A 27,868-nucleotide genomic window follows, 5' to 3' on the forward strand; every position below is an offset into this window, starting at 1 on the left:
AACCCAGCTATCCTATAATAACTATTTACATTTTTCTACAAATACTAAAAAGTGAACTTATGCCATTAAGATAAGATGTAAAAATATTTTAAAAACATGTCCATACTTGCACATTCCCAAGTGTATCTACAGTCAAAATCCCCAACTAAGGCACTAGCCCAGATTATCCACACATTAAAATAAGTCCATTTTAAACATCCACAGTTCCCTTTAATATACCAAGTTACTTGTTTTCTCCCACTACAGTCACACTTAGGTGTTACTTTATAAGCAAAGGGAAATGGAGCTCACAGTCAGCCCAGTTCAGCTCATTTTTCCTCATTTTTTGATCAGTATTCCACTTTGTTTCACTTAAGTTATAAATTAGACATTTAAAATTAGACTGCAAATTTAAGTGTCACTTTTTTTGATATACACAAGGGAATACTAAAAAGTATGTTTAGCAAGTTAGAGAACACTACACATTCATAAATATTTTAAGTTGTTCAAGAATTGAATATGATCTTTTATATTTAGGTAATGGTGTACAAGAACTTTGGTACAAGTGTTGTAGCAGTGCTTATTCTTACTGGCTTCTTTAGAAAGCCTGCGATTTGCTCACGATTTACGTGTGTATAGCAGATACCATTTCTGAATCCTTTTGTGACAGGGCTGCACTTGCTGGTGGAGGCTTATACAAACATACTGCCGTGACCATAAAGATGATTGTGATGATTTTGCAAGCAGCACCTGAATGCAAAGAATAGAAGAGTCCTTGTTGCAGTCACCTTCAATAGTAGACAAGAGTACTTCAGTAATTTATGAAGTTTCACATGCTGAGTTACACTGTAAGACTTTTAAATGGATGCTATGAATTTCAATGTATTTTACATGAACTGCAAATGTAAAGGCAGTCTTCTAACTGACTTCAGTCTTCACCTGCCTGCCAGTTCTTGCTTGCAGCAGCTCTTGCCACTACTTCAGTTCTGTATTTCTTCACCCTATTCTAGCCTGAAGTGCAAGTCTTCCTTATTTCTTGTTTCAGTACTGTTCTTCATTGCATCAATATTCTCTTTGCCACAAACTAGAACTCGCCACATACAAACCTGTTAAGTATTCTCTCCTCAGCTACCTTAAAATGTTATTCCATTTACTCATCACTGGTACTTAGTGCTGCTTCTGCAACTTGGCAGGGGCAAGGAGCGGGGGTAAAAAAAGGAGGGATTGTATTTCATCACAAATATGCCTGCAAGATACTGAAACCTGAAGTTATGACTCCTGCTTTTTCAGTTTCAAGATTAGATGTTAGCAGTTCAGTTTATGCACTGTAAGTATCACAGTTGCTAGAAGACAGGACAACAGCAGCTATCACAGATGCAAGCTTAGCCTGCCTTCCCTCCCCTAGACATACATACCTCACACACTTGAAGGGAACAGATTGTTAAACAAGTTGGGAAAATTCTTGACTAGTGTTCAGAGATATTTTCAAGATCTTGATATTAATTTAGGGAAAAGAACTGAAATATGACAAGAGGAAAAAAGCTCCTCAGACCTTAAGCTGCCAACAGACCAAACCAGATAAGACTGAAATGTGTGCCAATCACTTAAAATTCAATAAATAAAGTGCGACAATAAAGAAAGAATGAAAAGCAAAAAACTGTTTTGTATTACTGTTATTAAAAAAAGTTTTCTAGGTCATTTTTAAGAACCACTTAACGTGGTCTTGCTCTTTCCAAGATATTTTGCTTTTTATTATTTATGAAAAAAAAGGTTTTTTTAGAAAACACTGCTGCTAAAAACATAAAAGTTTAAGATTCTATTTTAAAATAATTCCCATCTAGCAGTCAAGGTCAGTGTATCTATTACCTTGTACATGTACTTAATATGAAGAAGTCACTTACTTATGCCCATCAGCAAATAAGCCATTCTTTCATTGTCATAAACCCAACAGGCTCCTTTAGTTTTACATTCATTAATATCCCACAGAGTACAACTGTTGTCTATAGCAACACCAAACAAAATTGGTCCAGGAATAGTACCTAAAAACCACAGCAACATGTTAGAACGTTTGAGTTACTTGAAATAGTCTTACCTGGTCTTAATGCATACAGTGAAATGCCAAGCTGGTGGGGAAAATAAAATGGGATAGCCACACACTAAACATAACATTTTAATCAAAGGGCTCATATTACATAGCAAGTGTGCCTCTTCCATGGCTCTCAATTAATAGGTAGGATGCATGAATGTCAGTTAATTATCTATACAGCTCTCACTTTATCAACCAAGAAGTTTGTTCTTGTTTGAGCTTCTTTAACTTCCTCAGTTTTCATTGGAAAAGAAAAATGTGATTAAAATTAGGGGGAAAAACAGCTAATCAAGGAAGCAGGATTTTAACTGAAGGAAAAGAAATCCCTTTTCTCAGATCATATACATTAACGTGTTCCAAATGCAGAGAACTAAAATATTATTATGTTAACATGTTCAATTATACATTTTTTTCCATCCCTCAGATGTAGCCAAGCTTCTAGGAAAAATTTCATGTAAAGTGAATAGTGTTTAAAATTATTCCTATGTAGAATTTTAGATTTGTGTGATTTTTGTAACAATAGTGCTTTATAAAGCATAAGTGTTTTGCATCCAGGTGTAGTCAATTTTATTATAAACACTCTAGGTACATCACTGCATGTCTACCTAACCTACTCAAGGTCTAAACTGTTCTTGAGCTAACAAGCAACTATGTCCTCACTACAGCTCTTCTGTCTAGGACCCCTCTATGATACCTCAGGCCTACAGAATAAATATCTTGTTGGTAGTAATGCTGTTAGTTGCTGCCTTCTTCAGCCACAGACAGTACAGGCAGTGGAAAAAGTTCTCCTATCCTCTGCTCCATAGTGAAGTCAAGAGTTAAGACTCTGCCATAGATATCTTAACTTTGAGGAAAATGAAACAGAGGAGCCCTCATACAACACTTAACACTACCTCCCAGCTAATTTCTACCTGTGAGGATGCTTACTCTTGTAAAGCTTTATTGGTAGAAGGACTTAGATTAATTGGAGTTTCAATAGGTACAGCAAAGCAGAACTCACACGGCTAGATACTTGATCTCAGATGGCATGGAATTGATGCAGTAATAAATATTGACATAAAAGTCTACTCAGTAACTGAGCCTTGACCCAGTCTTAAACTACACATGCCATTTAAAAAGCGTCTAAGACAAAACCAAGAGTTTAAAATATACCTGAGAAAATTCAAATGAGTGGGGTTCAGAGAATACCTACATTTAGCTTTATGTTTTAAGGTGATTTACCTGCCTTACTGAGATCCTGGAGATGCTTAGATTTAGAATTTAAGTAGTAGATGTCCCACAAAAACTCAGTAATTATTTATGTACAAGTGTCTACAATTTCAATAAAGGCTAAAATTAGTCAAAGGAATTGAAAAGGAAGGGAGAAGAGGGAAGACTCCACCTGTCCACTTTAAAATATTGGCATGGCCAATAAGGATACAACTGTATGACACAATGTCACTTTCTTTTAACTTCTGGAACTTGAGATATTAACTACATGAAGCTGTTTTCTACTACATCACTTTTTCTTATCTCAACTTTCAGAATAGGCCTCCTTCTGGGAGAATTGACAGCAGGTGCCTTTTGCTGAAAGAATGAGTTACCTGTATTTTGTTCGATAAGAACAAGAAAGGCTAAAATGAGCACACGTGCCCTATTTAAAGAGGAATTTGAATCCAGATGGCATCTGCCTCATAACAAGCGTATTCTATAAGCCAATGACAGGTTCCTTCAAGCCCCTCTGAATGCTTCTTAATGCATTTTTTTTTTTTTTAAGTCTAGAAAAACGTCAAAGTAGATTATGCAGAGGCAAGTGTTTCAACAAGAAAGTCATACCCAGTAGTCGTAGAAACACTGACTGTACTCCAAGAGCAAATGAGCGCTGTTTATCTGGCACACACCTGTAAACAAGATTTGCAGTTTAAGACTTGGTAAACAAGCTTCTGCTGTTCCATTTCTCTGCTTTGTCCCTCAGTGAATATGCTTTGTCTTAATACACTCTTTTAACCTGTTAATTGCAGAGGGTTTTAGAAATCCAATGTGCAGAACAAGTAACCAAAGAACTTCAAGAGGTGTTTTGACAAAAGCAACTCTTATAGCTCATCAAGTAATTTTAGATTGAACTAGTTTAACCAAACAGTAGAAATAAAAAGCTAGTTTACCAGCAGGACCCTGATACACTGTTGAACATCTTTTCCACAGAACCACCAGGGATTTAAGGACAGTGCTAGAATGTAGTCCCGAGCTACTATTCCTAAAGAAGCAATACATGAATTGAGACTAGGCTTCAGCACAACACAAGGTGTTATATTTCCCATAACATTTACATATAGTCACCTGACCTTACAATTAATCAGTTCTGGCCTATGCTATACAAATCAATATATTGACCTGTACAGAATTTACCTCCTTCCCATTTCTTTCAGATAATCTCTAGCAACAAATGTTTTATCCTGACAATGTCTTAAAGATACTACCATAAAGATTAAATATAACCTAACTTAGTTAATTTATACAATTTAATTTCAGCACTGTTTTCTTTAATAAACTGTATCATTGAAGCACTGTCAGTGCTAAAAAAGACAGCATTTAAATATTCAGGAGTTATTCCCTCATTCTGGAGTATGTATGAGGATTAGCCATAGAAAAACATCCAAGATGAGCAATTATCAGCAGTCACTGTTAGGATCCCCCTACCATAAAGGCAAGTAGAGGAAGGAGAATGAGTTTTGCATAGTATGGCTGGTTGTTTCTAGCACTAGAACACTGTCATGAACACATGGGTTTACACTTGAAGTTGCACAAAATGGGCCCGCTGAAAAGATATCGAATACACTGTAGTAACTTACCTCACATTTAGTATTTAAATTAGGTTTTGCACATTTAAACTGCTTCTACAGTCCTCTCTTCCATAAAAACTGTTTCACTATTGCAGTTGAAGTGTACAAGGATTCAAAATTCCAAATGTTATTGCTTAGAATTCTCTAAATAAAACTATGTCAGCGCAGTTTTGAAGATAATGCAACTCTTCACACTATTCTGCCTCCACACTAATATGACAAGCTGTTAATTACACCAACCCTGAACAGGAGGCTACTACAAAGCACTGTTGCAGTGTATTACTCCCCTCCCCAACCCCCTGCCTAGAAAGTTGGAAAAAGAGCATCTAACCACACTCTCCCAAAGCATCATGTGTATACTGCATGTATGCCCAGGCATCATTAATATTTTCTCTCTAGAAGTATTAGAGGTACAAGTCAGATTTCAACATAAAGTGAAACAGCTGTACTTTCAGAATGAGGACCACATATTAAAAAAAAAAAATGTATCTAAGCTTTCATGCATTGAGTTTCAGCAATTTGAAAGACTGTCAAACCACTGGTTAACAGCCACATACATGCTGTCACATTTTATATTATGACTACCACACATACAACATCAATATCATACAACAGGTAGTCTACAGTTCTCAACAGACTGCAATTTTGCAAGTCAGAACTCTGAACTGAGACAGGAATCAAAGGTTGGGAATATGAGACTGATTCGTATTTAGTTCTTTTCCTGGTACTACTGATACATAGGCAAGTTAAATATTTTCTTCATCCAAGCACGTGGCACATTTATTCCTTCTTGCTTTGACTAAAACAATCAGCAGTGCTCCCATAAAACAGGGATTTTGCTACAAGTAGGAAAGATTTTTTTTTTTTAGTAGAGTCAAACAGTATCTAACCATATGTAACGACAGAGATAGCGAACAGTGGTATGACTGTCCTCTGCTTCAAGTACTGCCTGCTTACTACACAAAGTACTGCAACAGGAAATCCCTTGCACATTGGTTTAAGCCCACATTCCAAAGCAAAACAAGTTGGAGTATTTCACTGATTTTTCAAAAGAATGCTCCCCATTTCTCAGCCCAAAAAACATACCTGAGAATGGCCACAGTTGTTGGAGTAACAGCCATGAATGTAAAAACAACAGCAAAAAAGAAGAAGATCAGGAATAAAGGTAAAAATTTGCATTGTGTTGGACATTTCCCAGGGACAGCTTCATAGACAAAGTCTTCTGAACCATTTTCTCTTTTTGGTTTCCCAATACAGGAACAGTTGTGGTACATCTACAAGTAATTTATAAAACAAAATTTAGCTTTAAGAATGCCACTAAGTGATACTAATATGATAGATGTTCATTGGGTCTGGATCACACTGAATACAAGAATAAACCCTAACTTTACAGTATGGGAAACAGTTCATTTCCTGATGATCATGACACTGTAACCCTCACTTTTAAAACTGGTTCAGCAAAAAGCTCACTTGAGCAAAAATTATTTTTGGTTTTGTGATCTAAAAAGACAATGATAGCCTCTATTTTGTGTGGAGCAAGTTTTTAGGTACAAACATAAAAAACCTTAAAACTAAAGAAAAATTTAGAGTTAGAGGAATGACCATATGCAGTACATATTATACAAAACCACCAACAGAATAAGCCTTGAAATGCTAACTTTTGCACTCGAATCTTAAGAATCAGTGAAGATAACACCAGTTACTGTATAGAATTAAGAAAGGGCAAGCTCCAGTGTTCAAAACCATTTTTTTAATATCAATTTATATAGATATAAAAAATTTTGACAATATAACTTTCAAACAAATCACCTCTTTGAAAACATTAAACACTATTGAGGGTGTCAAGGGTTGGCAGAAGGGAGTAAATGTCCCTTTTCTCTTTCCCCATGAGACTGGTTTCATTTGCAAAGTGTAACTTCTGAAGAAAGGGTAGCCAAAAGCTTCAGTTCCCTTACAGAAGACAGTATCTCACATGGTTCTCAAAAGTCATTTTTCCAATACTGAAATAAGCTAATATTAACTGTTACCTAGTTTATTAACCCAAGCTGATTATTTCTGTACAATTCAAAAGTTATACTCCAAAGATCTTTAACTGTCTTGACTACTAAAAAGCGTTACTTGAACAGGGTTCATTCTTTAGATTCACCTCTACTTGTGCCGTTATTTCATCAAGCCTTATTCTTCAAGCTTAGATAATACATATCCAGTTACAACAGTAGCAGAACAAACTACAACAGTTCACATTCTTCAGAGATGCTGGCAAGTCCCAGATCACCTAGCTTGACACTCTTGGCTACAAACAGGACGGTTTTTACACTGGGCTGTCCTTGACAGGAAGAGAGGTGAGCTCTACTCTTAAATCTTAAGCAGGAAGGAACAGAAACAATGTTGGACTGCTTTTGTAAGCAGGTGAACAAATAGAACAGTTTTATGCTCTTCATTTAAATTCACCCAAGTTTGTTTTCAAAGAAAAAGAAAACATTATCAGTGAAGTGTGAAGTTTTCACAGCAAGAAGTAGTCAGTCTCCTGCATTTTCTTCTAGATAATGCCTCCTCTCATTTACCATTGTCCTTTTCTGATATATGAAGTCCCCAGAGGCACCCTGGGGACTGGTTTGACTTGCCTACCTTAAGGATCTTCCTACACTCCTCCCACATCACTGCTCAAGACTTTATTGTACTAACAAAGACAAGCACAGAAAGTCTCTCAGTCCTGGGAAGGCTCGATAATAAGCAGCCACTTTCATGGCTTACCATTCCTACATCAGGGGCAACTGACATTCAAGGTTTGGAATCTCACAGAAGCAGGTTACCATGCATGCAATAAACATGACATTATGCTTGAAGATCTAGATAAGAACTGCAGTTTAATGTCAAGCAGTTGCTGATTTCTACTTTTCTGATTGTCAAGTCTATTTAAAGTATGTTGAGGTTTAATGTATTTTCAGCATTAGAAAGTTTAGTAGAAGTTAACATTTGCAACATGACACTGCACAAGTGAGAAACATACTGTGACTGACCAATAAACCCTACAATGGAAGAAGGCCTAGAGGAGATGGGAAAGGGTGATGTGCCCATGAAACTCAAGAACAATGCAGGCTGTGAGTGACCACAGCTGCTGCAAAGAAAGCTATGCACAAAGAAACAGCTATGTCAGTTGAGTGGATCAACTGGTGGTGTAAATGTTTCTTGAGTTCATTAAAAGAGTGTGAAAGTCTCCCTGAGTTAGCCAGACCAGCATGGGAGGAATGTGGTTCTGCCCAACAGAGAGTATAAAATAAAGCCAGACAACTAGCGGAAGAATTTCAAAGACAGCAATGGGCCTGAGCTGGCTTCAACCCATGTATGCCTTCCCAACAACTGGGGAGGCCCAGCATCTGATGGTGGGCATGTTATAGAGACCAGTAATGGGAATCACACTGGTATTGTGACTGAACTGTGTATTGCAATTGCTATATTTTGCTAAGCGTAACTTCCATTTGTATTGTGTTTTCAGTATCTTTTGTATCACTCTGCTGAATCTGAAATCCTGTGTAACATCAACTGTCATCAACTAAATAAATTTGATATTAAACATTTACACTTCCACAAGTGGAATATCTAAAAGCACCTAGTCAGAGAGTATTGGACTGACACATACCAACATTCATCCTACTCAGACATGTGTTTCCAATCCACACCAATTTTTCCTGCAGTAAGTACCACTTAGATTCAGAAATAATGCCATTTCCTGTCATACTAAGGGAAGAATGTTTTCAATATAGAATGCATTTTGCAGGAAACCAGAACAGACCATGTCAGCTATCTTCATACCATAAAGTACCTTTTTCATGTTGTTAAAAAGATGTGATGCACATCCTGCAAAACAGGGAGAAAAGTACTGGACTTCATCTCTGCCACAAACTGGGTAGTACATAGACCGCAAACATCTGCAGTTAGCATTGCATGGCGCTGTTAAGTTATTTAGCATGCCTGTTCTGAAAGGTGAAAGTTAATAAGCTTTAATAAAGTAATTTAAAAACAGAAGATATGTAACTAAGTAATGCAGTATTTACAGGATAATAAATCTCAAAATATTCAATTCAGGTGATTTACGCACTTAATTGTTTAAAAATAAGCCATGTTCCTAGTAGTTACAACTCTAGAGGGAATTCCCATTTATTCTGTACCTAGTTATTTTTGTGCTCATATTACTTCCATAGATTATTCCTCCAATTTTCATTCACAAAACAGATGATGAAATTCTGTGTCCCAACCCAATTTTTACCTTACATCATCTCCTCTCTCTCACACACTTACACACTTGAATTTGTTCAATTTACAGTTTTAAGAAAAAATGCAACAAGATTAAAAGCAGTATTTGCTGTTGTTTATTCTACTGATCATATTCTGAGTTTTCTTCTGTTTTAGATTCAAGTCCAGCTGCAAACCCACTGCATTTTTACTATTTTTAACAATGCTGTGCAGACATCTAGATTGTTCCAGCACCAAGACAACTGCACATGCTAAATGCAGAGTGCTATGACATAAAAACAAAGTCTTACCACACCCAAAACGACCTTCAAGATTTTCTCTGGCTGTTTAGGGAATAACTAATGAAGAACAGAGTTCAGTTTAACTCTTGCTTAGTATAACGACTCTCAATGTAGGCATTTACTTCCAGTATAGGCCATAGTATGGTTGTATTTGAAGTAATCCCACTATATTATTAGTATTGAAAATCAGTTTGGGATGCGGGGGGACCTTCTTAAGATATAGTTGAAGAGAATAAAAACACCCTTTGATTTTCTAATAGTAGTGCCTGTAATAAGTAAAGAAGCTTCACAGGTTAAGAGTTCAGTCAGCTGAAACCAGGATACTGACACTACCGGTAGTTTAAATATTGAAATGTAAACTGAAATTTCTGGTTTCATTACCTAAAAGGCAGGTTTCTTCAAGAGAATTTAAGATGGTCACAAATACTAAAAGGAGAAATAATTTATCTAGGAATTAAGCTGATTACTTACATAGAATTCAAACTGCACAGGGAATATTAGGGACATCATAACTACCTATATACTTCATTTGGTTGTAGTACAGTTGAACCCTACTAAGTTACATTAGTCCATTCTTCATACATAGAAGAAAAAAAGTGAGTTTGCTCTAGCTTAAAGCACTACAGTGCACCATAAGGAAATTCACTTACCACACATTTGTTGATACAGTGCCTTGTTAGCCTGAGGCATGTCAAGCCTAGAAGTATTTAATCAATTCAATGGCAACATTTGTCCTGTTTACATATGCAGACAATGTCTCTCGTCCCTGATTTACAAAGAGGGACTGAACCTTTAGTTATGCATGGTCAGAGAAATATTAAAATACAGAAGAAATACAGTTCAGTGTACATAGGTTCTTATGAAATGGAACTTCTTTTTCTAATAACATCACTTTTCTAAAGAAGCCTAGTAGATAAGGCCATTACATGGTCTTTGAAAGCTCTACAGGTTGGGGATTTTTTCACAGCAAAACAAAACACAGAGTCCCAGAGACTGGTGGGAGTGAACAGAACTACAGAAATAGTCGCTGCATTTCTGTTCCTTCAAGTTTTCAAGGAAATACTGGGCAAAATAATTTGGGAAAAACAATTCTTTGAAGTGTTTACTAGATGAAATAAGCCACGTTAGTTCTGCTTATAGCCTAATTTAGTAATAAACAGAATTACTACAAACAATATACTTTGTTCATTAACATATGAACTCGGAAGTGATCCTGTACTCATATGGTTCTGGTACTAAACTTACAAAAGCTTTTCCCACCCTCCTACCTCCCAGCTATTTTTCAATAGAAAGAGAATGCTTGCCACAAAGGATTTCTTCAAAGTCTCCAAAAAATGAATTTGCGTCAATTTCCAAGTCAACTCTCAGAGCACTCTCACAATTTATTCTTTCAGAAACATTTGTTCAATAGCATAAGCAGGAGTCAGACACTTGGCTATTCTTCCACAAGCTTATAGATTTGTTAAAGCTACTACTACATACTTTAGTTGCTTACTCCTTAATGGAAAGCAGTTTCAGAACTGGGACTGTATTAGTGCCACTAACTATTCTGATGCAGGTCACACATCCCACAAACTATAGTCCAACATGTAACTGTGAATTAGATAAAACTGAAACATTTTTTATAATGGATACTGAGTGGAGAGTGTTATCTCAGGATTGGTTAACTCCAAATTGCCATAGATAAGAGGTCTTCAGCAACCGTTAAACTACCTAACTGCCAAAGTTACACAAAACTATTAAATACAAGTTAACTGCATTTAACTTAGGATGAAAATCAGTTCAGCTGTACATTTTGTCAGCTGCTCATTATCATAGGACTTGGTATAGAAATATGGATAGCTTCACATACTATTTTCTATACAACCTCTTCAGTATTCAATTGCTACATACAGATTCTTTTGCTGAACAGGTAACTATAAACTTTCCACAACCAAAGTCTGCATCCTAGTTTTCACAGTTCTGAAGTGTCCACAGTAATCTTACTGCTAGCATTTTTTCAGACACTGAAGCACTGCCATGTTTGAAGTGTCAAATGTCAACACTGGGCTTTGAATATACTGTCAATTGATACAGCAAGTTGTAAAGATGGAATCAGAATGAGTGGTAACTTGGGCTTTAAGGATTTTTTTTTTTTTCCAGTCACCAGTGTATGAAATTTGGTTTATTCATTTTGTATGCCTTCTGGAAAAGCAAACACAAATAAATGGTTAAGGTATCATGGCATTAAATTTCTGCTCTGTTAGAGAACTGGAAGCCTGACTGCCTTCAATCACTACTGCTTCCAAGCCCTCTGAATTTCTATCTCATTAACCTCAGGTTATCTGTTTTACTGTTTTCACATTTACCTAAATGAGAGACCTGAAAAATATCTGGTTAGTCTTTCATGTCACTCTTTTTGGGAAAATTTTGTAATATTTGTCAGTTATGTTTATGTCAATGATTCCCTTAAAGGACCTAGGAAAATTAGTACCCTTCATATTCTGTGATATTAGTTGCCTCCATAAGTAAGATGTGACTTTCCTGTGTTCTTCTACATGTTAAATGTTCATTTTAAGTTAGTCAAAAAGCATGATAAATATCAAGTGAAGAAACTGTATAAGCCTAACCATAGATTAGATGCTTATTTTTTCCTCGAAGTATTACCAACTTGCATGTGCATTAAAGGCTACAAAACCAATCTGTCCCCCAACACATCTTCTGCATTTTCATGGTGCACTTCATGCTATTGTGTCAGTAAAGTGCAAAGATCCTCTTCCCCATCCTATTAAGGTTCAAATGCCTTTTTATGCATTGGAGTATAACTTAGAAATTCTGTTTTTGTACAAGATAGTGGTAGCTAACCCTTTTATAAAATGGGGGATTTAGGGAAAACAACAAAAAGGTATTCGTAAGTTATATTCACCCAGTTACACAGCACACTGCTCATGCTTATGATTTTTACAAATGGCAGCTAGCAGTCCCTAGCTACCAGCCTGCTAGAGTTATTTTGCACAACAGCATCTGGCTCTTTGGCAGACCCTCAAACAGCTGGAGTTGCCTCTGGCTCCGTTAATTCATGACAGAGTAACTGACCACTTGAGAGCACAGTTTTGGCACAGCTAGCTGCCTTCCTCCTGCTTTTAAATACTGCTCATGCTACAGAAATGTGTACTATTTAAAACTATGAGAATCGAAACATTATAATCTTACAGTTAATTCCTTATAAGGCATGATTGGGCATTTTATACAACATAGTGCCTATGCTGGTGATTTGATCACATACATTCAATACTGAAGTTTTAAAAGTGGACCTAGAAATTCATTCTCTAAAGAATACTTATTGTTGCAGATATTTACTTTGAATCTTGGTTCATTTTTACTGTCACTTTTCTGACTTTTTATCCCACTGTCATACTGGTTTCCAGAGTAAGCTTTGCTCACAGCAACAGGAAGAACATTCATCCTAGAATTTTTATTACACTTACTACAAATATCTAAAAATGAGTGATAGACTGCATTCTCATTATGAATGAGAATTGTGCTGTTTAAGGGAAAGAAAAGTACAAATTGTTTAGAGAAGTCTTTCCTATACATGTTAGCCAAAAATACTTTGAATTATGTTTCAGTGAACTGTTACTCCACCCATTTTATTCTTCAACTCGGGTCACTGAGCTACACACTCTTTGCATTAAACTTCTACCTCTATCAGCCATTTTACCAGGAAAAGAGAAAGCATCTTTCATAATGGAGGCTAGATGTGCTTGAACCTGATGCTACAATGATGTCTGTTTTTCTAGGGAAAAATTGCAATCAGTTTAAGGTGCAATGCAGCGTATGCTCTCTCATGAAATTGTTGCACATGGCAGACTCTTTTCAGGAACAAACTGCCCAGATTGTCAGGAGTTAGTTAACAAAACAGTTAATAAAACGAGATACAAAAGACACACTACTTCTACAGAGATACAAAATTAGCTGTAAATACCATGGCTACTACACCTAGAATGGTGCAGAAGCTGGGAATTTTTTTGTGAAGCAGGTCCAGTCTGCTCAGAACATTTTACAGCATTTTCTTAATCATCTATTACATAAAGATTCCATGAACAAGGTTTTGGAGTTCCATAAAACATTTCAGTTTCATACATCAAGGCAAAATATGACATTTTTAAAGGTTTTGTATTCTGTGATGTAGCTTATTTATTTTAAACATTAACACCAAACCCAAGAGTGCATTAAAATATATTTACCCATTATATGTTTCAGAGACACCTGCGAAAGGTTCATTGCCACATTTAGAAAATAAAAACACTGTGTTTAATAGTAGGGCCACTGAACAAGTGCCTATCATGAACTTGATTATGCTTTTGCAATCCATTTTGCACTTGGAAACCAAGATGCCACTTATGATTTGGCCTAGTGCTGCTGCTGGAATTAATACAAGCCCTAGAGGAAAACAAGACACCAGCAATTACACAAAAATGCAAAATATAATTAGTGAAGCAATTTAGAGTGCAATTTTATGTTAAGAAAAAAAAATCACAACAGTCACTTGTATCTTAAGATGCAGTCCATGTGATGTCATTTTCAAACCATCTTACCAGAATCTGTCAGCATGAGTGATTTATTCTACCCTTACATTATCTTTAGCCTTTCCAGAAGTTCAACTTGACAGTGTAAGTTATTGTTGTCCAAAACCCAAGTTCAACACAGCAAAACTAGATTACTTAAGAGTACTACGTACTGGGTAGGAATCCCTGAACACCAGTACGCTGCTTCATGAAAACAGAAAATGCTTTCATTTCTTCAGTGTTTTTTTTAAATGTCTATGTTCTTTGTTACATATTTGTGTTATGAACTTTTTAACAAGAGAACACAAACACTATTATACAAGAGACAGCACAAGATACAATAAGGCATCTACAGAAAGATTTTAAAAACTCCAGATCGGTGGGTGAGTTTTGCTGTCATAGTCCATAATAAGTTATCCTCTTTGCATTATTAGGACTCCAGATACCTAACTGAGTATTCTTATATGGCTAATCTACAATACAACACAGAACTCATTGTAACTTGCACTGACCTGAGATAGCTAATTTTAAAGACAGTTCAGGTACAGTGGCAGAACTGCAGAGGCTACCATAGTCAAAGGTAGTTTAAACAGTTAACATGGTCATTGGTAACACTTAGACTAGCTAGCTCAACATTAGTTCAGGTACAGCTAGCTTTCAACATTAGTGTAGGCATTTCTTTAAAGCTATACATTTGATTAATACTATCAATATTTTCAACTCAAATTAAAAAGAAATTCAGACAAGTTCTATAGTCAAAAAAGGAACATTCAGTTTTCTACTTCACTGCTGATTACTGTTTAACAATTGAGCATGTATTCCAAGCTATTTCTATGTAAAATTTGCAGATACTTTGTTCTGAAGTGATGATGTCTGAATAGTGATAGCACTATCTAGTATTACCCAGGGGAGTAAGTCATTCAGAAAGTCTCTCCCAAACATTTGTTGGAGAAGGAGCACTTCAACAAGCATATGCTTACATTGCAGCACTATACAGCTGAAGTAATTTAGCAAGACATGTTCCAGAAGTATTAAGTCTGCCCTATTGCAAGCATCTGTTGACCTATCTGCCTTGATCTGGTTGCTGTTCTTCAGAAGTAATTGTGTCAGAGTTAATCATGTGACCCTACCTAGTGCAGCTCTTCCGTCAGATTTTTCTATTAATTTCTCCAATACGCAGCTTTTCCTAGCCTTCCCCTGTTCTACCTATTACTTTTGCATATCGGATAATAGGAATGACAGTAAGCCAACTATAGAAGCAGTTACACAATAGTTTTATAATATATTCTGATTAGTCATTTTATTGTAAGCTATCTCACTGTAACATTACGATGGAATTGAAGAAGGAAAAGGCCAAGTCAAGCCCTTAATTGCGGTAAGCACTGCTTTTTTTCCAGCTGCCTTTCATCTTGTTTCCTTTAGTAGGGACAAGGCTTAACGCTCTTTCAGCTGATTTTAAATGAGGAAAACTAAATGTTTTTCACCAAGAATAAGAAGGGAATAAATTACAGTTTCAGCAGCACAAAGTCCTCATTCTACTTTGAATATGAGTACCAAATCTTCTGAACTTACAGACGACAAGTAGCTTTGCACCTTGATGAATTAAGTACCAGGATTTTCATAGGGCACGCAAGAATAATATAAAAATACTGCTTCTGCTGTGAAAACTGCATTTCATATAAGTATATTCACAAACACGTCAAACAAACACAAGATGCCTATATAAGCTTCCACCTATAATGTTAATAAGGAGTTCAGCACAATATATTTAAGATTTAAAAATGAAAAGCCCCATTACCTCCAAGAGTTGCTGAAAAACTTGATGTCTTTCCAAACTGATTTTCTATGAACTTTGGTAGAAATGTGGCAAAGCCAGTGGCAACTAAAGCTTCTGAAGAACTGGCTATTATTAGACTCATAAGCACTGGATTCTTCAACAGTATCTATGGATGGAAATTGGAATAATGCTCAGGAAATTATTTCATTGTAGTACCATGTAAACTAGAACTATATTTTAAAGTAGATACTCTCATGTGGAACTTCACTAATACGTGCTTCTTGCTTTAACACTCCTAAACATCAACAAAATGAATATGCATTAAATTATCAGTAGCACTGGAGACTTCCCTATCATAACACAATTAAGAAGCATTTACCTTTCTAAACACTTATGTATTACCTGACACAGAATTTAATTTCTCAGAATATATCAATTTTAATAAATTCAAGATTTCCTTACCAGGAGAGCCATGGGAAAGTCTTTAAAAGTTTTTCCAATATCCTTGGTCTCAACAAGTGCCTCACTTCCATCATTATGAGTTTCAGAGATTTTTTCAGCCTGTATTTGTGCTGTTCCTACAAATGGGCATATTTATTGACAATGAAAACATTGAATACCTGTGCTCTTAGACCTAAAGTCAAAAAAAGCATCAAAATAAGCGTCTCCTTTCCTTGGGAAAACTAGCTTAGACATTGTAAGTCTTCAATATTTTATTGGTACAGATCCATAAAAAGATCAAAGAATTTGGCTGAAAGCATCATGCTTTCATCAGAAGACCTTGACTATAAGAAGATATTATCAGGGATATCCTAAGGATTTCAGACTATCCTGAAGGCCATTCAATTTTTATTTTATTTTTAAATCATCCTCACATTCTCCCCAGTTCCCTACTTCATTGTTTCTTTTCCTCCATCATTTCTCTTTCCAGATAAGCATAGTAAGTTCCTTTAGATGCTCTTCCAAGGGTCTCCTAGATAGTATCTGTCTGTACAGAAATTATATTAAAATTACTCTTTTCTGAAGACTGCTCTGGGATACTTTGATTCATGTTTTATTACTCCACCCAAAACAATAAGGCAATAGAGTCAAAGACAACAATGTATGAGTTAGGTCAATGGAATTTCCTTATGATTCTTGGTGGGTAACATAGCAGCTTTAAATACAGTCCTGGGTGCTTAGCTGCAAGCATCTTCCAAACTTTGACCATCAGTTTCCATGCTCTACCTGTTCCTAGTCCTACCGTACATCATTACATACACAAGATCCCCCCTCTAGCCCATTCGCCTTGTTTTAAAGGCTACATATTGGAAACAAGATATTTATCATCAGGTTTTAGCCAGAGACAGTTAACTGAGAAACAGAATCAAAGAGGAATCAATCACTCAGTCCAGCAGTCTGTAACCCAGAAGTATAAACAAATCTGTCTTCCAAAGCAGCCTGTTACTGTTAAACATTTACCTGGTAGGTGTTTCGGAAAGCATGAAAAAGGTATTATAAGAAGCCAAATTGCAAAAAAGCATGCAAGAAATGCTATCCACCATGCTCCAAGCCAACGTGGGTCATCTTGATCCATCTTTGTACTGGAAAAATAATTTGGCAAAAGCAGGTTTACCATTCATTAATTCAAATCAGCAATTTCAGATGTCAGTGCAGCTGGAATTCTTTTGTTTTAAAATACTGATTTAACAGAAAGCCTTTGAATATTGTCATTTTCTTGTTTTCTACATGTATTAATTTGTTTGCTTGTTTAAAGCACATTCATCAGCTCTGTTATAACAATATTGCATTCTATCAAATAAAGCTTTGAACTCAGTCAAATTCATTCCGATTTAAAGGCCACTATTTGGCCCTGATTTCAAGATCCTGTAGCATTATTAAGATACTGAAAAAGCTGTTTTTAGAAAGAATCTTCATAATCAAAGTGTTATGTGAAAGCCAATACAGAAGTTGAGAATCCCACTGCATTGATCCGAAGTCCCTAAAACACAGGAAATAAAAGCATAAATGAAGTTGTTGGTTTGGACAGTAGTACAATTTATAACATTATTTTTCTGAGTAGTGGACTACTCAACTGGTAGATTTTCTAGCAAGCTGTTTCCCAGGAGGTAAGTAGCAATATCCTACCCCTCATATCCCACCTCAGGGAAACTTTTTGCACAAGAAATCAATAGTTGCAATCCAACCCTAAATGAGCAACTAATAAAAAAACAAAGCTTTTTTGTTAATCAGCTTTAAAATAGCTAATATCTCAGAAAGCTAGAACTAAGTATTTGCACTACAGAGAAACTCTCACACACAATGGAGTGACTACTCACTGTGGGAGGTAACTCACTTGCTAGAAGCTCTTGTGAATGCAACTTGTTACCAAGTTAAAGAAGCTCTTGACAATGCAGTATTTACCAAACAAAAATATTCCTCAATTTCTCCTCCTCACATGGAGAAAAGCTGAAGATTTTAATAAGAATTATTAGGAAAAGAAAATAGAAAACAAAAGACTAAGTCGTGTCTTGCCTTTCCGGGATCTGGATATCAATATAAATATTAAGTAGCTGCCCTCCTAAGACATAGCCAATAGCAGGACCCAGCAGTGACATGGCATAGCCAATTCCTAGAAAAGAAAATACATCAAGTTCACCATACATTTTTAAAGCTTTCTTTTAAAAAAATTCCTAAATCAACTTCAGACCAATGGTTCCTGTAATTCAGACTGTTCTTTCACTGTCATTACTTCAATATGGCATGTAGAAGACAAAATTTTTTTACTTCTCAACAAGAAAATCTGCAGCTCTCATTAAAAGCTGCAGCTCGGAGGCTCAGCAAAAGACGCTTCACTGACAGCATCTTTATGCATTATTAGATTGCCTTTTGCACATCTTGTGCCTACAAACAGAAGCTGGCTTGTGAAAAAGCTTCTGAAGTGAGGTTGTTACGAGCATCAGTTGTTAATGGTACATGCCCACAGTCTTTAAGAACCTACATATTTATATTTTTATTTTGAGTCTGAAGTTGGGTTTTAGATCTGCCAAGACCAGAAGCCAAGGTTCCATTAAAACTTTTGACTGGAGTAATATCTGCCACTTGAGTTCATTGAGAACTCAATCATATGTGCTTCCATTTATTGATATGGGCCTTAAAATACAAAGCCAGGGCTATTAACAGCTCCTGACAGTTCTAAACAAAAAAAAAAAAAAAAAAAAAAAAACCAACCACAAACCCAAAGTTGCAGGTGTAACCATACCCTACTAAAGAGCACTCTTGGGTCTACCCTTTTTTTTTTTGCCTTAGGACAAGATTTTCTCAATGTCACAATAGTCTCCCTGCCTGCCAGCCAGATTTCTGCAGCACTTTAGCACTGCTGGCAGGAGCACTGTCTCTGCAGATAAAGGCTTGCAACTAATAGTAACTACATCTGTCTAAATAATTGGTAAGACATGCATCCTTACTGCTGATATTCTATGCTTTTCCCCACGTTGAAGAATCTGGATTTCTCCTTTGTTTCCAAAGAACCTGGATGCTGAGTATTTAGTATTAATTCACTCCCTTTAGACAGCAAAAAGGAATGATGGGGGGGGTTGGGAGGGGTGCAAGAGGGGGAAGGAACATAGAAGGGGACACTCAAGTTATCAGTAAGTCAAAATAAATATTGAGTTCACATATCCCAGGTTTTTCTGTATTTTGGAAATAATTACATGCTCATAGGATCTTTCTGAGTTAAGTCCACATTCATCCCATAGAACTTCAAACCTAGCTTAGAAGATGCCTATTTCCTCCTACAGAGGATTCAGTTCAAACTACCATTTGGAATTGCTTAACTTTTCATTGGCTTTAGATGTAGATACCTCAGTTCAGCAAGAGGAGAACAGTCCTCATGAAAACACACCCAGTTTCAGAAGAGAAAGAAACTACCAGCTTATGAGTTGCAAGCTTATAATCTAAGATGCTAGCAGCTATTTACAGAAACTAGCAGAAAGTTTTAGGGATTTTTTTGCTGCCTTGCACAAGCCTTCTTGCATTAGGCAAAGCAATGCAATATATTTTAAATCCTCAGTACATTGCATAAAAGCAAGAAAAATAATTAAGGCTTAATGTAGCTACCTGTCCACTCACTTGCCTTCTAGTTTTGTTGTATTAAGCAGAATACACTGTTTTTCTGAACTCAGCAGTTGTCTGAAGAGCGCACAAGCATTAATTTATTGTATTGGTCTGTTATGTTTTAAGTACAAATGCTGACACCATTCTCCTAAGTTTTCAGGCCACTTCTTGATCCCCTAATCATGCAGACAGCCTTAATTCTGCTCTATTTATTTCACTGGCCTCAGAAAAATGTGTAATAATCTTCTCTCTCACAAAAAACAAATGGCAAAAATAAAAGCTGTTATTTAAGATTTAACATACACAACTATTCTATTTGTTGGCATCAAATGAAGTGGCTTGCCTGCAACAATTAAGCAAGAATTGTATGCAAATAGATGATGATTTCAATTTTGCCCCCTAAAATATTGATTTAGTCTGGAAAACAGTCCAGGAATCTAAGATGCTTTGAATTCCTACTGCGAGTTATCAGTATAGATAACATACTTTTATCAGCTTACACCTAAAATGGGGAAAATAGCAAATATCTTCATACCCATAGAAAACACATTTAGACTGCAACGAACTTGGCAGTAAAAATGCATATAGCCCAGAGAATGCTGCCTGGAAAGATTAAAAACCACTGCTAAGAACTAGTATTCCTTAGCTTTCAAACAGCTCCACAACAAGACAAACACATTCTCCATGTTTCCAGGCAATCCCTTTACTTTCAATTAAGGAAAGATACTTCCAGTATTTCCTCCTGAAGTGCCAAATTTGTATGTGGCTAGAGAACTGCATTGATCTCATGATGGACAGAAGTGTCCTGTACTGAGGGGACAGCCTACTGTTAGAAGTTAACTAAAACTGTTAAAGGATATAGTAAGGTGTGGCTACTGACCTGATATACAGTATTTTTCAATACCTGTGACAGTAAAAAGCAAATTTTTGCTACAACTTATTCTGTTGTTAACAGGCATGCTACATTAACCACTTCATCACTTCCAGTTACTGACATGAAAAAACAGCAGGAGAGGTGCACAAAGTAGCCTTTGCAAAATAACTATTGAGAAGACTTTACACTTAAGCAGACTAATACCTAACTTGCACAGTAACTGATACAGAAACACTTTATGCACATAAGTAAACAATGACAACACTGATTTAATTAGAGGAATTCACAAAAGCATTTGTAAGGCATTGCAGTTTATGATCTACCCAGACAATGTGCTATTAACAGTTTTAAAAGTTACCTATATAAAGGGAAGACTTGTGTTTTGGGACACTATCATCAATAAAAGCTGTCCCCAAAGTATATAGCGGAGTTCCTCCAACTCCCAGCAGCAGCTGTCCCAGGATAAAGACATACAGATAGTTGGGAAGTGAAGACTTTGCGCTGGCACTGCAAGTGAAGTTAGCAGAGCTTGTTCCTGGAATTTGACACGTGTCTGAAAGACAGAGACAGGAAGACTTTAAAATTCTGCTACCCAGCTCATCACAGTCCAACTGAAAAAAACCTGTTCTGAAAGCTAAACTACATATGAAGTGCTGTTAGTGCTAGGCTCCCATTTTAATTTTCAGGCCTACTAATATATCCTATATGACCGTGCCCTAACCTTTATGATATCATATTCCCCCAAAAGAAATACTATCACAGTTTGGTTTTTGTTTCCTTACCAGGAAGGAAAGATGGATGAAATAGCCTTATTAAAACGTTTTTGCTTGTTGAAAGCCACATTGACCAGATGTATGCAAAAAACTGTTAAATGGTCATTCAACAGGTTACTGAATGTTCCCAGGTAACAGACACTTCATTTTGTTCTTGTACCTTATAACGATTCTGAGGAGCACTAACAACTTCCATTCTCAAGTGACAGAGTAGCCTGAATGACCTGAGGAAAGCTGGACAGCTGGAGAGGAAAGTGCAGTCAGCAGAGTTGCAAGCAAAGATAATCCTCCCTTCTCACACACTGTTTTGAGAAGCGTTTCGCTAAAAAAAAAAAACTTAAAAAAACCACACCACTATCTCTCATAGAGCACACACTGCCATATCTCCAGAATGAGAAGTTAATGTAAAGCCTCTGTACTTGTCCACACACACACACAAAGAGGGAAGCAGAGGTAGAACAGCCTAAGGTTGTGCCTGCCCCTGTAATGTTTGGCACTATGAGAAGGGAAGAGAAAAGAGGAAGCGAAAACAGGGAGTATGTTTTCTCTTCTCCTTCTTCTTCCTATCATTGCACTTTTAGCAGCAGACAGTCCCAAGTGACAAGATCAAGAAGAGGAGCATGGTTCTTTCCAGGTTTTTCCACAGAAGAGCATACAACCCTAAGGAAGAGGTTGGTGGAAAGAGTTTGGTGGAAACAAGCCAGACTGAGCAAATATGTGAAAACACCCTTCAGATCAAATGAGTAGACTGATTAATTCTCAATACTTTGCTATTATATCGGTTTTTTCAGGTCCTTTTACATTTGAGAACACTTTTTACTTAAGCAAAAAAAGGGCAAGCTTGTCCACTTTGGGCTCACAGGACATAAATCATAAGGAAGTGCTTGCCACACAGCAGATATTTAAAGAGACCTGTCTACCCTGATGTTATCATAAATGCATCCATGGGTTTTATCATGCCTTTCTCCAGAAGGAACAGAACTATAGTGGTTGGTGGAGTCATGTAGCACACAACAGGTGATTCAGTGCTGTTGCACAGAAACTGGACAACATAGAGTGATGGGAAAACTTCACTTCAAGAGGAGGAGTCATTAATTTTTTCCTTCTTTTACACTTAGGAACAATCCTCATTTTAACGCTATACTGAAGCCACATGGGGAACATTTTATTATGAGTAACTACTCTGAAAATTAAAGGGTTTTTGAGTATATTTTCCATTTATTGTCAATCTGCTTTCTTTAGTAATATCCCTCTTTTCTGCAGGAAATTAAGTCTTAAATCAGGTTAACTTTGTACTATTTACATGCACAGCATCTAAAACTGACTACAGAAGGCATGTCCTACATGGCTATAAAAGCCATGTCCTACAATATCTTAACGTACACATATTCATGTACAGCACATATATAGAATATACCTGCAGTTTTAAGTTAGCCTCTAACACCTATTGGGCAAGTCTAAAATAGCATTTAGCTAGTTATTTTACTGTAGTACACAAATGATAGTATTTTGTTAAAATATACACATCAGAAAACAAGTAACGCAGAGCAAGAGAATGCCATGAACGATGTTAAGTGACAAAAGTGTAGCCTAATTTGAGATCTAGAAATAGTGTCATGAAATAAGCAGATTACATATGGTAATGGCAATCAAACTCTGACAGACTGTGGTTCCTCATGAATCCCCATCCCCACACCCAATGACTCAGTTCATGTCAATCTAGAAGTCTGTGCCATTGTGTAACTGATTATAGCCTCTCTCCTTCAGTTTTCTAGCTCTTCAATTTATATGCCCCAGGAAATTTATCCTGACATTGAGATGAGAGAAGCTTATCACACTAGTTTGTTTTCAGAACCACGTAATCAGGTCTAACTACAAAATTAAGAGAACCATCAATATGCACTTTAATACAATTATAATCCTTTTATTTGCATCAGCTATCAGACCTCTTTTTTTTTTTTTAAAAGTCAGCAAGTACACATGCACTTGCTGAGTGGAGTCATGGACCATATTTCATGTTCCCAAGAAATATTTTAAAAGCAAAGACAATTTACCACAAAACTATGAGATTAGTTTAAACGAGCATAAGTCAAAACTGCCATCAAACAACAGTTTACTCTCCCTACCTCAGCCATTCATGTCATCCCCTCCTTGCACCAGCCCAAGGTTTAAGCTGATTGGTAAAGTTACACAGCTTAAATCTAACCTGGATTAAATTCACAAGCCTGTTTGCTGCTGTCATATGAATGGTAGAGGGAAAGCACTGGCTTTTACATGATCAAGAAAGTCTAACTGAGATAAGCCAAGCTCTGGGAGAAGTTTAAGATGGGTGGCTGACCATTTTTAACTACTTTTTTCTCATTAAAGTTGTTTTCCCTTCTCGAAGTCAATGGATTAGACTTGCATTTTAAATAGCAGAACTGCATTAAAGACAACAGCATCCAACAGACTTAATCATTATAAACCTTGTTGCATGCTTTAATCTAACACATCTACCTGAATCCAAGTTATGTAAAGGCCAAAATATTCCCAAATATCTAATGCAACATACTAGCCAAGAAAGCAGAACCAACTGTGAGATGCTTTAGCAATGACATTAATTAGAAGTAAGACAGGTCAAGACTAGTTTTACTCACATCTTAAACTGCAGCTAGTAAGTGTGGGTTTTTTGGGCTTTTGCAGGGCAGGGAATAGTGTAAAGAGGGTTGTGAAGAGTGAGAAATAAAGAACAGCTTGGGTTTTACTCCTTTTTAAACTTAAAGATCTGTCTGCCCTTTAAGTGTTGAATAGGAAAGTCACTCAAAGCTCAATGAACATGCTGAATGAAGACTAAGTTCTTAGTTTCTAAAGGCAGATGTTACAGTATTATAGAACATCTAAGTGATAGTGAGAAATAGACTAAGCAGTGTAGAGAACAGCAGCACTATCCATTATTCGACTAATAAGATAGTTTCTTCAGAGAGCAAAACCAACAGAAAAACCAGACATGCTGATGGAGCAAGACAAAACAGTCAAATTAGAGGCTGGCATCACACATATTCTGTCACCATTAGTATCCAAATGCTACAGTCTTCTTCAATCTTTAATTGTCCTTGGCATGTTCTGGGATGGAAGATCAATCAATGCCCTTCTGAGAAGATTCACTAACTCTCAGACCATAAATGACTTATCCACTACCTGAGTTTCTGGTAGAACAGAGAACTGAAGAAAGGTGTTCAAGTCATTCTCCTTTTTCTCAAATCACATCACACACATTTCAACTCAAATGGCTAAGACTTTGTTAATAACAAAGATATTTCTTTCTTCCAAAGACATCACTCACATCCTGTTACTGAAGAGATTCACGGAATAATTCAGGTTGGTAGAGGCATCAGGGAATCATGTAGCTCAACCTCCTAATCTAAACAGTGTCAAAACCAAATGCAGACCAAGTTGCTCAGGACTTTACTCAGCAGGGTCTTGAAAGCCCCCAGAGATACAGACTGCACAGTCCTTCTGGGTAATCTGTTCCAATGCTTGACTGTCCTCACAATAAACTTATCTTCCTTGTATCAAGTGAAGATCTACATGTCACATTTGCTGTGACAGACATCTTTTACAAATTTAAACATGTTTCAATAAGATCTGAGACAGAAGTTTAAAAGTACATTGCTTATAGCATCTGCAGTTTTTACAGTCCTCTTATGTCTACGGGTAATCAAACACAGAATGGTTTCATTACAGATAAACCACTAGATGGAGCTCCTGACTACAAATACCAAAGCCAGCTGAGACACTGAAGACTATGTAACCTAAAAAAGTTACCAGAACAAATAGCTGGTTATGTCTAGGTTACAAACTTGAGTCTGAAACCTTTCTGGAGATTAGGCAAGATGTGTTTGCTGTGGCTAAAAATTTTTGTACATAGGTAGACCATTGGTTAGCTACTCTTTCAATATGAAATGGATTAAACTATTTCTAAAGAGTGTTACTATGATAAATATTTCCAATGGAATAGTTTTGTAGAGTAGGATATGTATACACTCAGAATAAAAGTAAAGGAAGTACTTCCAGGTAGTCTGTAAGCCTTATACTGGAGGCTAGATGTATTTTGTATTCCACAGTAGATCTATTAATTAACCTGGCAGCCATATTAAATATTGCACTGAACTATGCTTTGAAGTTGTCCTGCAGGTGAAACTCACTGTATTTACATATAACAGATGAACATAAATAATCAAGTAACCAACTAGGAACCGTTCAAAAATAGATTAGGTTGCAGATTTTAATACCAAGTATCAAATAAAAGAGTTTACTCCCAATACATTAAAATCTCTATAAACTACTTACCCAAACAAATAAGCAACAAAGAAGGTTTTTTGAGGTGGGGTGCTATTAAATTCTGCAGCTAAATGTATAGTTAAGATGCTTCATCAACATCAGAACTAGCTAAACCAGACATCCTATAAAATCATGTACTGTGGTTAACTTAACTGTTACAGGCTGCCGTTGCACAGCACCTGCAGATTTACATGGAGCCTGTCATGGTGCAGACATTCCCTGCACTCTGTAGTCATTTATCTTTGACAGTGTTTTGTTTAAGTCAGCTTAAGTCCCTAAATCTGCTCACCACAGCATAGGTACCCGCACTACAGCAGTCAAAACAGCACAAATTCAGTCAGCTTACAGTGCCATAGAGAAGAAAGCACACCTTCCATTTAAAATTTTCCCAAAAAAAAAAGTCCATGCAGAACATGGTATCAACACCTACAGCATCTTTAACGGTGGATGAAGTGGCAGATGTTTGATGAAACAGGAGCAACCAAAATTTGTAGGAAGGGGGAGAGATCATTTGCAATAGTTGGCCATCTCCCTTCAGACTCCCACTCTGTCAGTATCTTGTTTCAATATAAAACCTACAATCAGATTGGAACTCCTTTGTATTAAATTCAGCTTCCCTTCCATACTAGTGAAGTAGGGAGGGTAATACCAAAACTGAAATTGGAGATAAATAGGATTTAATAGAGCCAGGAGCAAGTAATCTATTGCCCCTCTACTAAGGGGTAACAAATAATCATCTGCTCATGGCCTCCAAACACTGAAGAGTTTTTTCTTTTGGCCTTGTTCAGTTAAAAGTTCAATTAACTTCTGCCTCAGATCTTCATTTACTAGATGGGGAACAATAGCTTACCAAAGTTATTTAACTAATGGTGGATGTCTGGACAGCTCATGGAAGTGTGACATGATTAACACTTAAAAAAACTAATTTGAGAATCAACAACCAGAAGACTGAGAACCTTCCATCACATTGCTTAATAGCTACTGATTTTTTTAGTGAGCACTCTAATATGCTTAGTCATTGAAGGCATAAATCTGATTAAACACTGCAATAACAATTAAGACAATCCTAAAAGATTAAGTCATCCTGCTTTAAAGATATCTGGATGTTTCTTTATTAGTTACAGGTATGCCACTAAGCTGAGATGCAAATAGTTGGCATGAAGCACACTGCACTTAAAGTCTTGTTTTATGATAAAAGATATGTAAGATCTGAGAGCTGGCTACTCCCAGTACTGCTTTGTTCAGAATAGTTCAGTAGTGCTTGTTCTCTCTTCATTTCAAAGAGACCCACGAGTTTTAATCAACGTTTCAGAAGAACTAGTGAAATTGTTAATTAATTACTCAAGATGCCTTTAACATTTCAAAACCCAAAAGAACTGCAACGTTATCACCTTTCAACAAGAAAGTTAAGTCTAACAGCCTTCTTTTAACATTTATTCTACATCACTGACCTAACTTGCATTCCTATTCACAACAAAATGCCAGATCATTTTTTACTCAAAGTGATTATAATTGCATTCATCAATGCAAGTCAAAAAAGCATTTTATTCAAGTGTTGCTTATGACCAAGAACTGATATTGACACTCAGATCTCTTCCGAAAAAGAAAGTTCACTATGCAGAGAAACAGCTCTTGAACTTACAGATTTCACAGAATCGTTTTATTTTCAGTGTTAGAGATAATACCCTATTTTTAGGACCTCAACAGAGATTAACTGTTATACCAAATGAAGAGTTGCACCAAGTCACTATAGAGATTTTTTTTTTTTAGTCATTTTCAAAACATAAGGATAAGCTTACCTTCAAGTTTAGCTCCATAGTGGTATTTTCCACTACTGAAGTGTGGTAAGGAAAATATAAGTGAGCCCAATCCTAGCATAAATGCTGAGAAAGCAAGCCATCGTGGTTTGTGCCCTCTTTCTCCAACAAAAGATACAAACAGTGACAATATACAAAAAGCAATGTCGTAGCTTGCAGAGATTAAGCCAGTGAGGGAACTGTTCAACTCATAACGCTTCTCAATTGTTGAAATACTAATGTTAATCAGGCCATTTACCACAATAC

The 27,868-nt window shown here is 36.4% G+C and overlaps 1 protein-coding gene across 1 annotated transcript; it reads right to left on the minus strand.

Moving 5' to 3' along the window:
* Window positions 1-608: 608 nt before the first annotated feature.
* Window positions 609-27,868, minus strand: SLCO4C1 (solute carrier organic anion transporter family, member 4C1; the record flags this gene model as incomplete). Its single annotated transcript, XM_009580190.1, has 12 exons — window positions 609-729; window positions 1,881-2,018; window positions 3,881-3,945; window positions 5,971-6,158; window positions 8,708-8,861; window positions 13,646-13,841; window positions 15,765-15,909; window positions 16,206-16,321; window positions 17,205-17,326; window positions 18,258-18,354; window positions 21,071-21,265; window positions 27,605-27,868. Coding segments are annotated over 12 exons (1,801 nt in total), but the record flags the coding sequence as incomplete, so codon positions are not given.

The sequence above is a fragment of the Fulmarus glacialis genome, unplaced genomic scaffold (genome assembly GCF_000690835.1).
Source record: "Fulmarus glacialis isolate BGI_N327 unplaced genomic scaffold, ASM69083v1 scaffold16546, whole genome shotgun sequence".
In the NCBI taxonomy this organism is placed as follows: Eukaryota; Metazoa; Chordata; class Aves; order Procellariiformes; family Procellariidae; genus Fulmarus; species Fulmarus glacialis.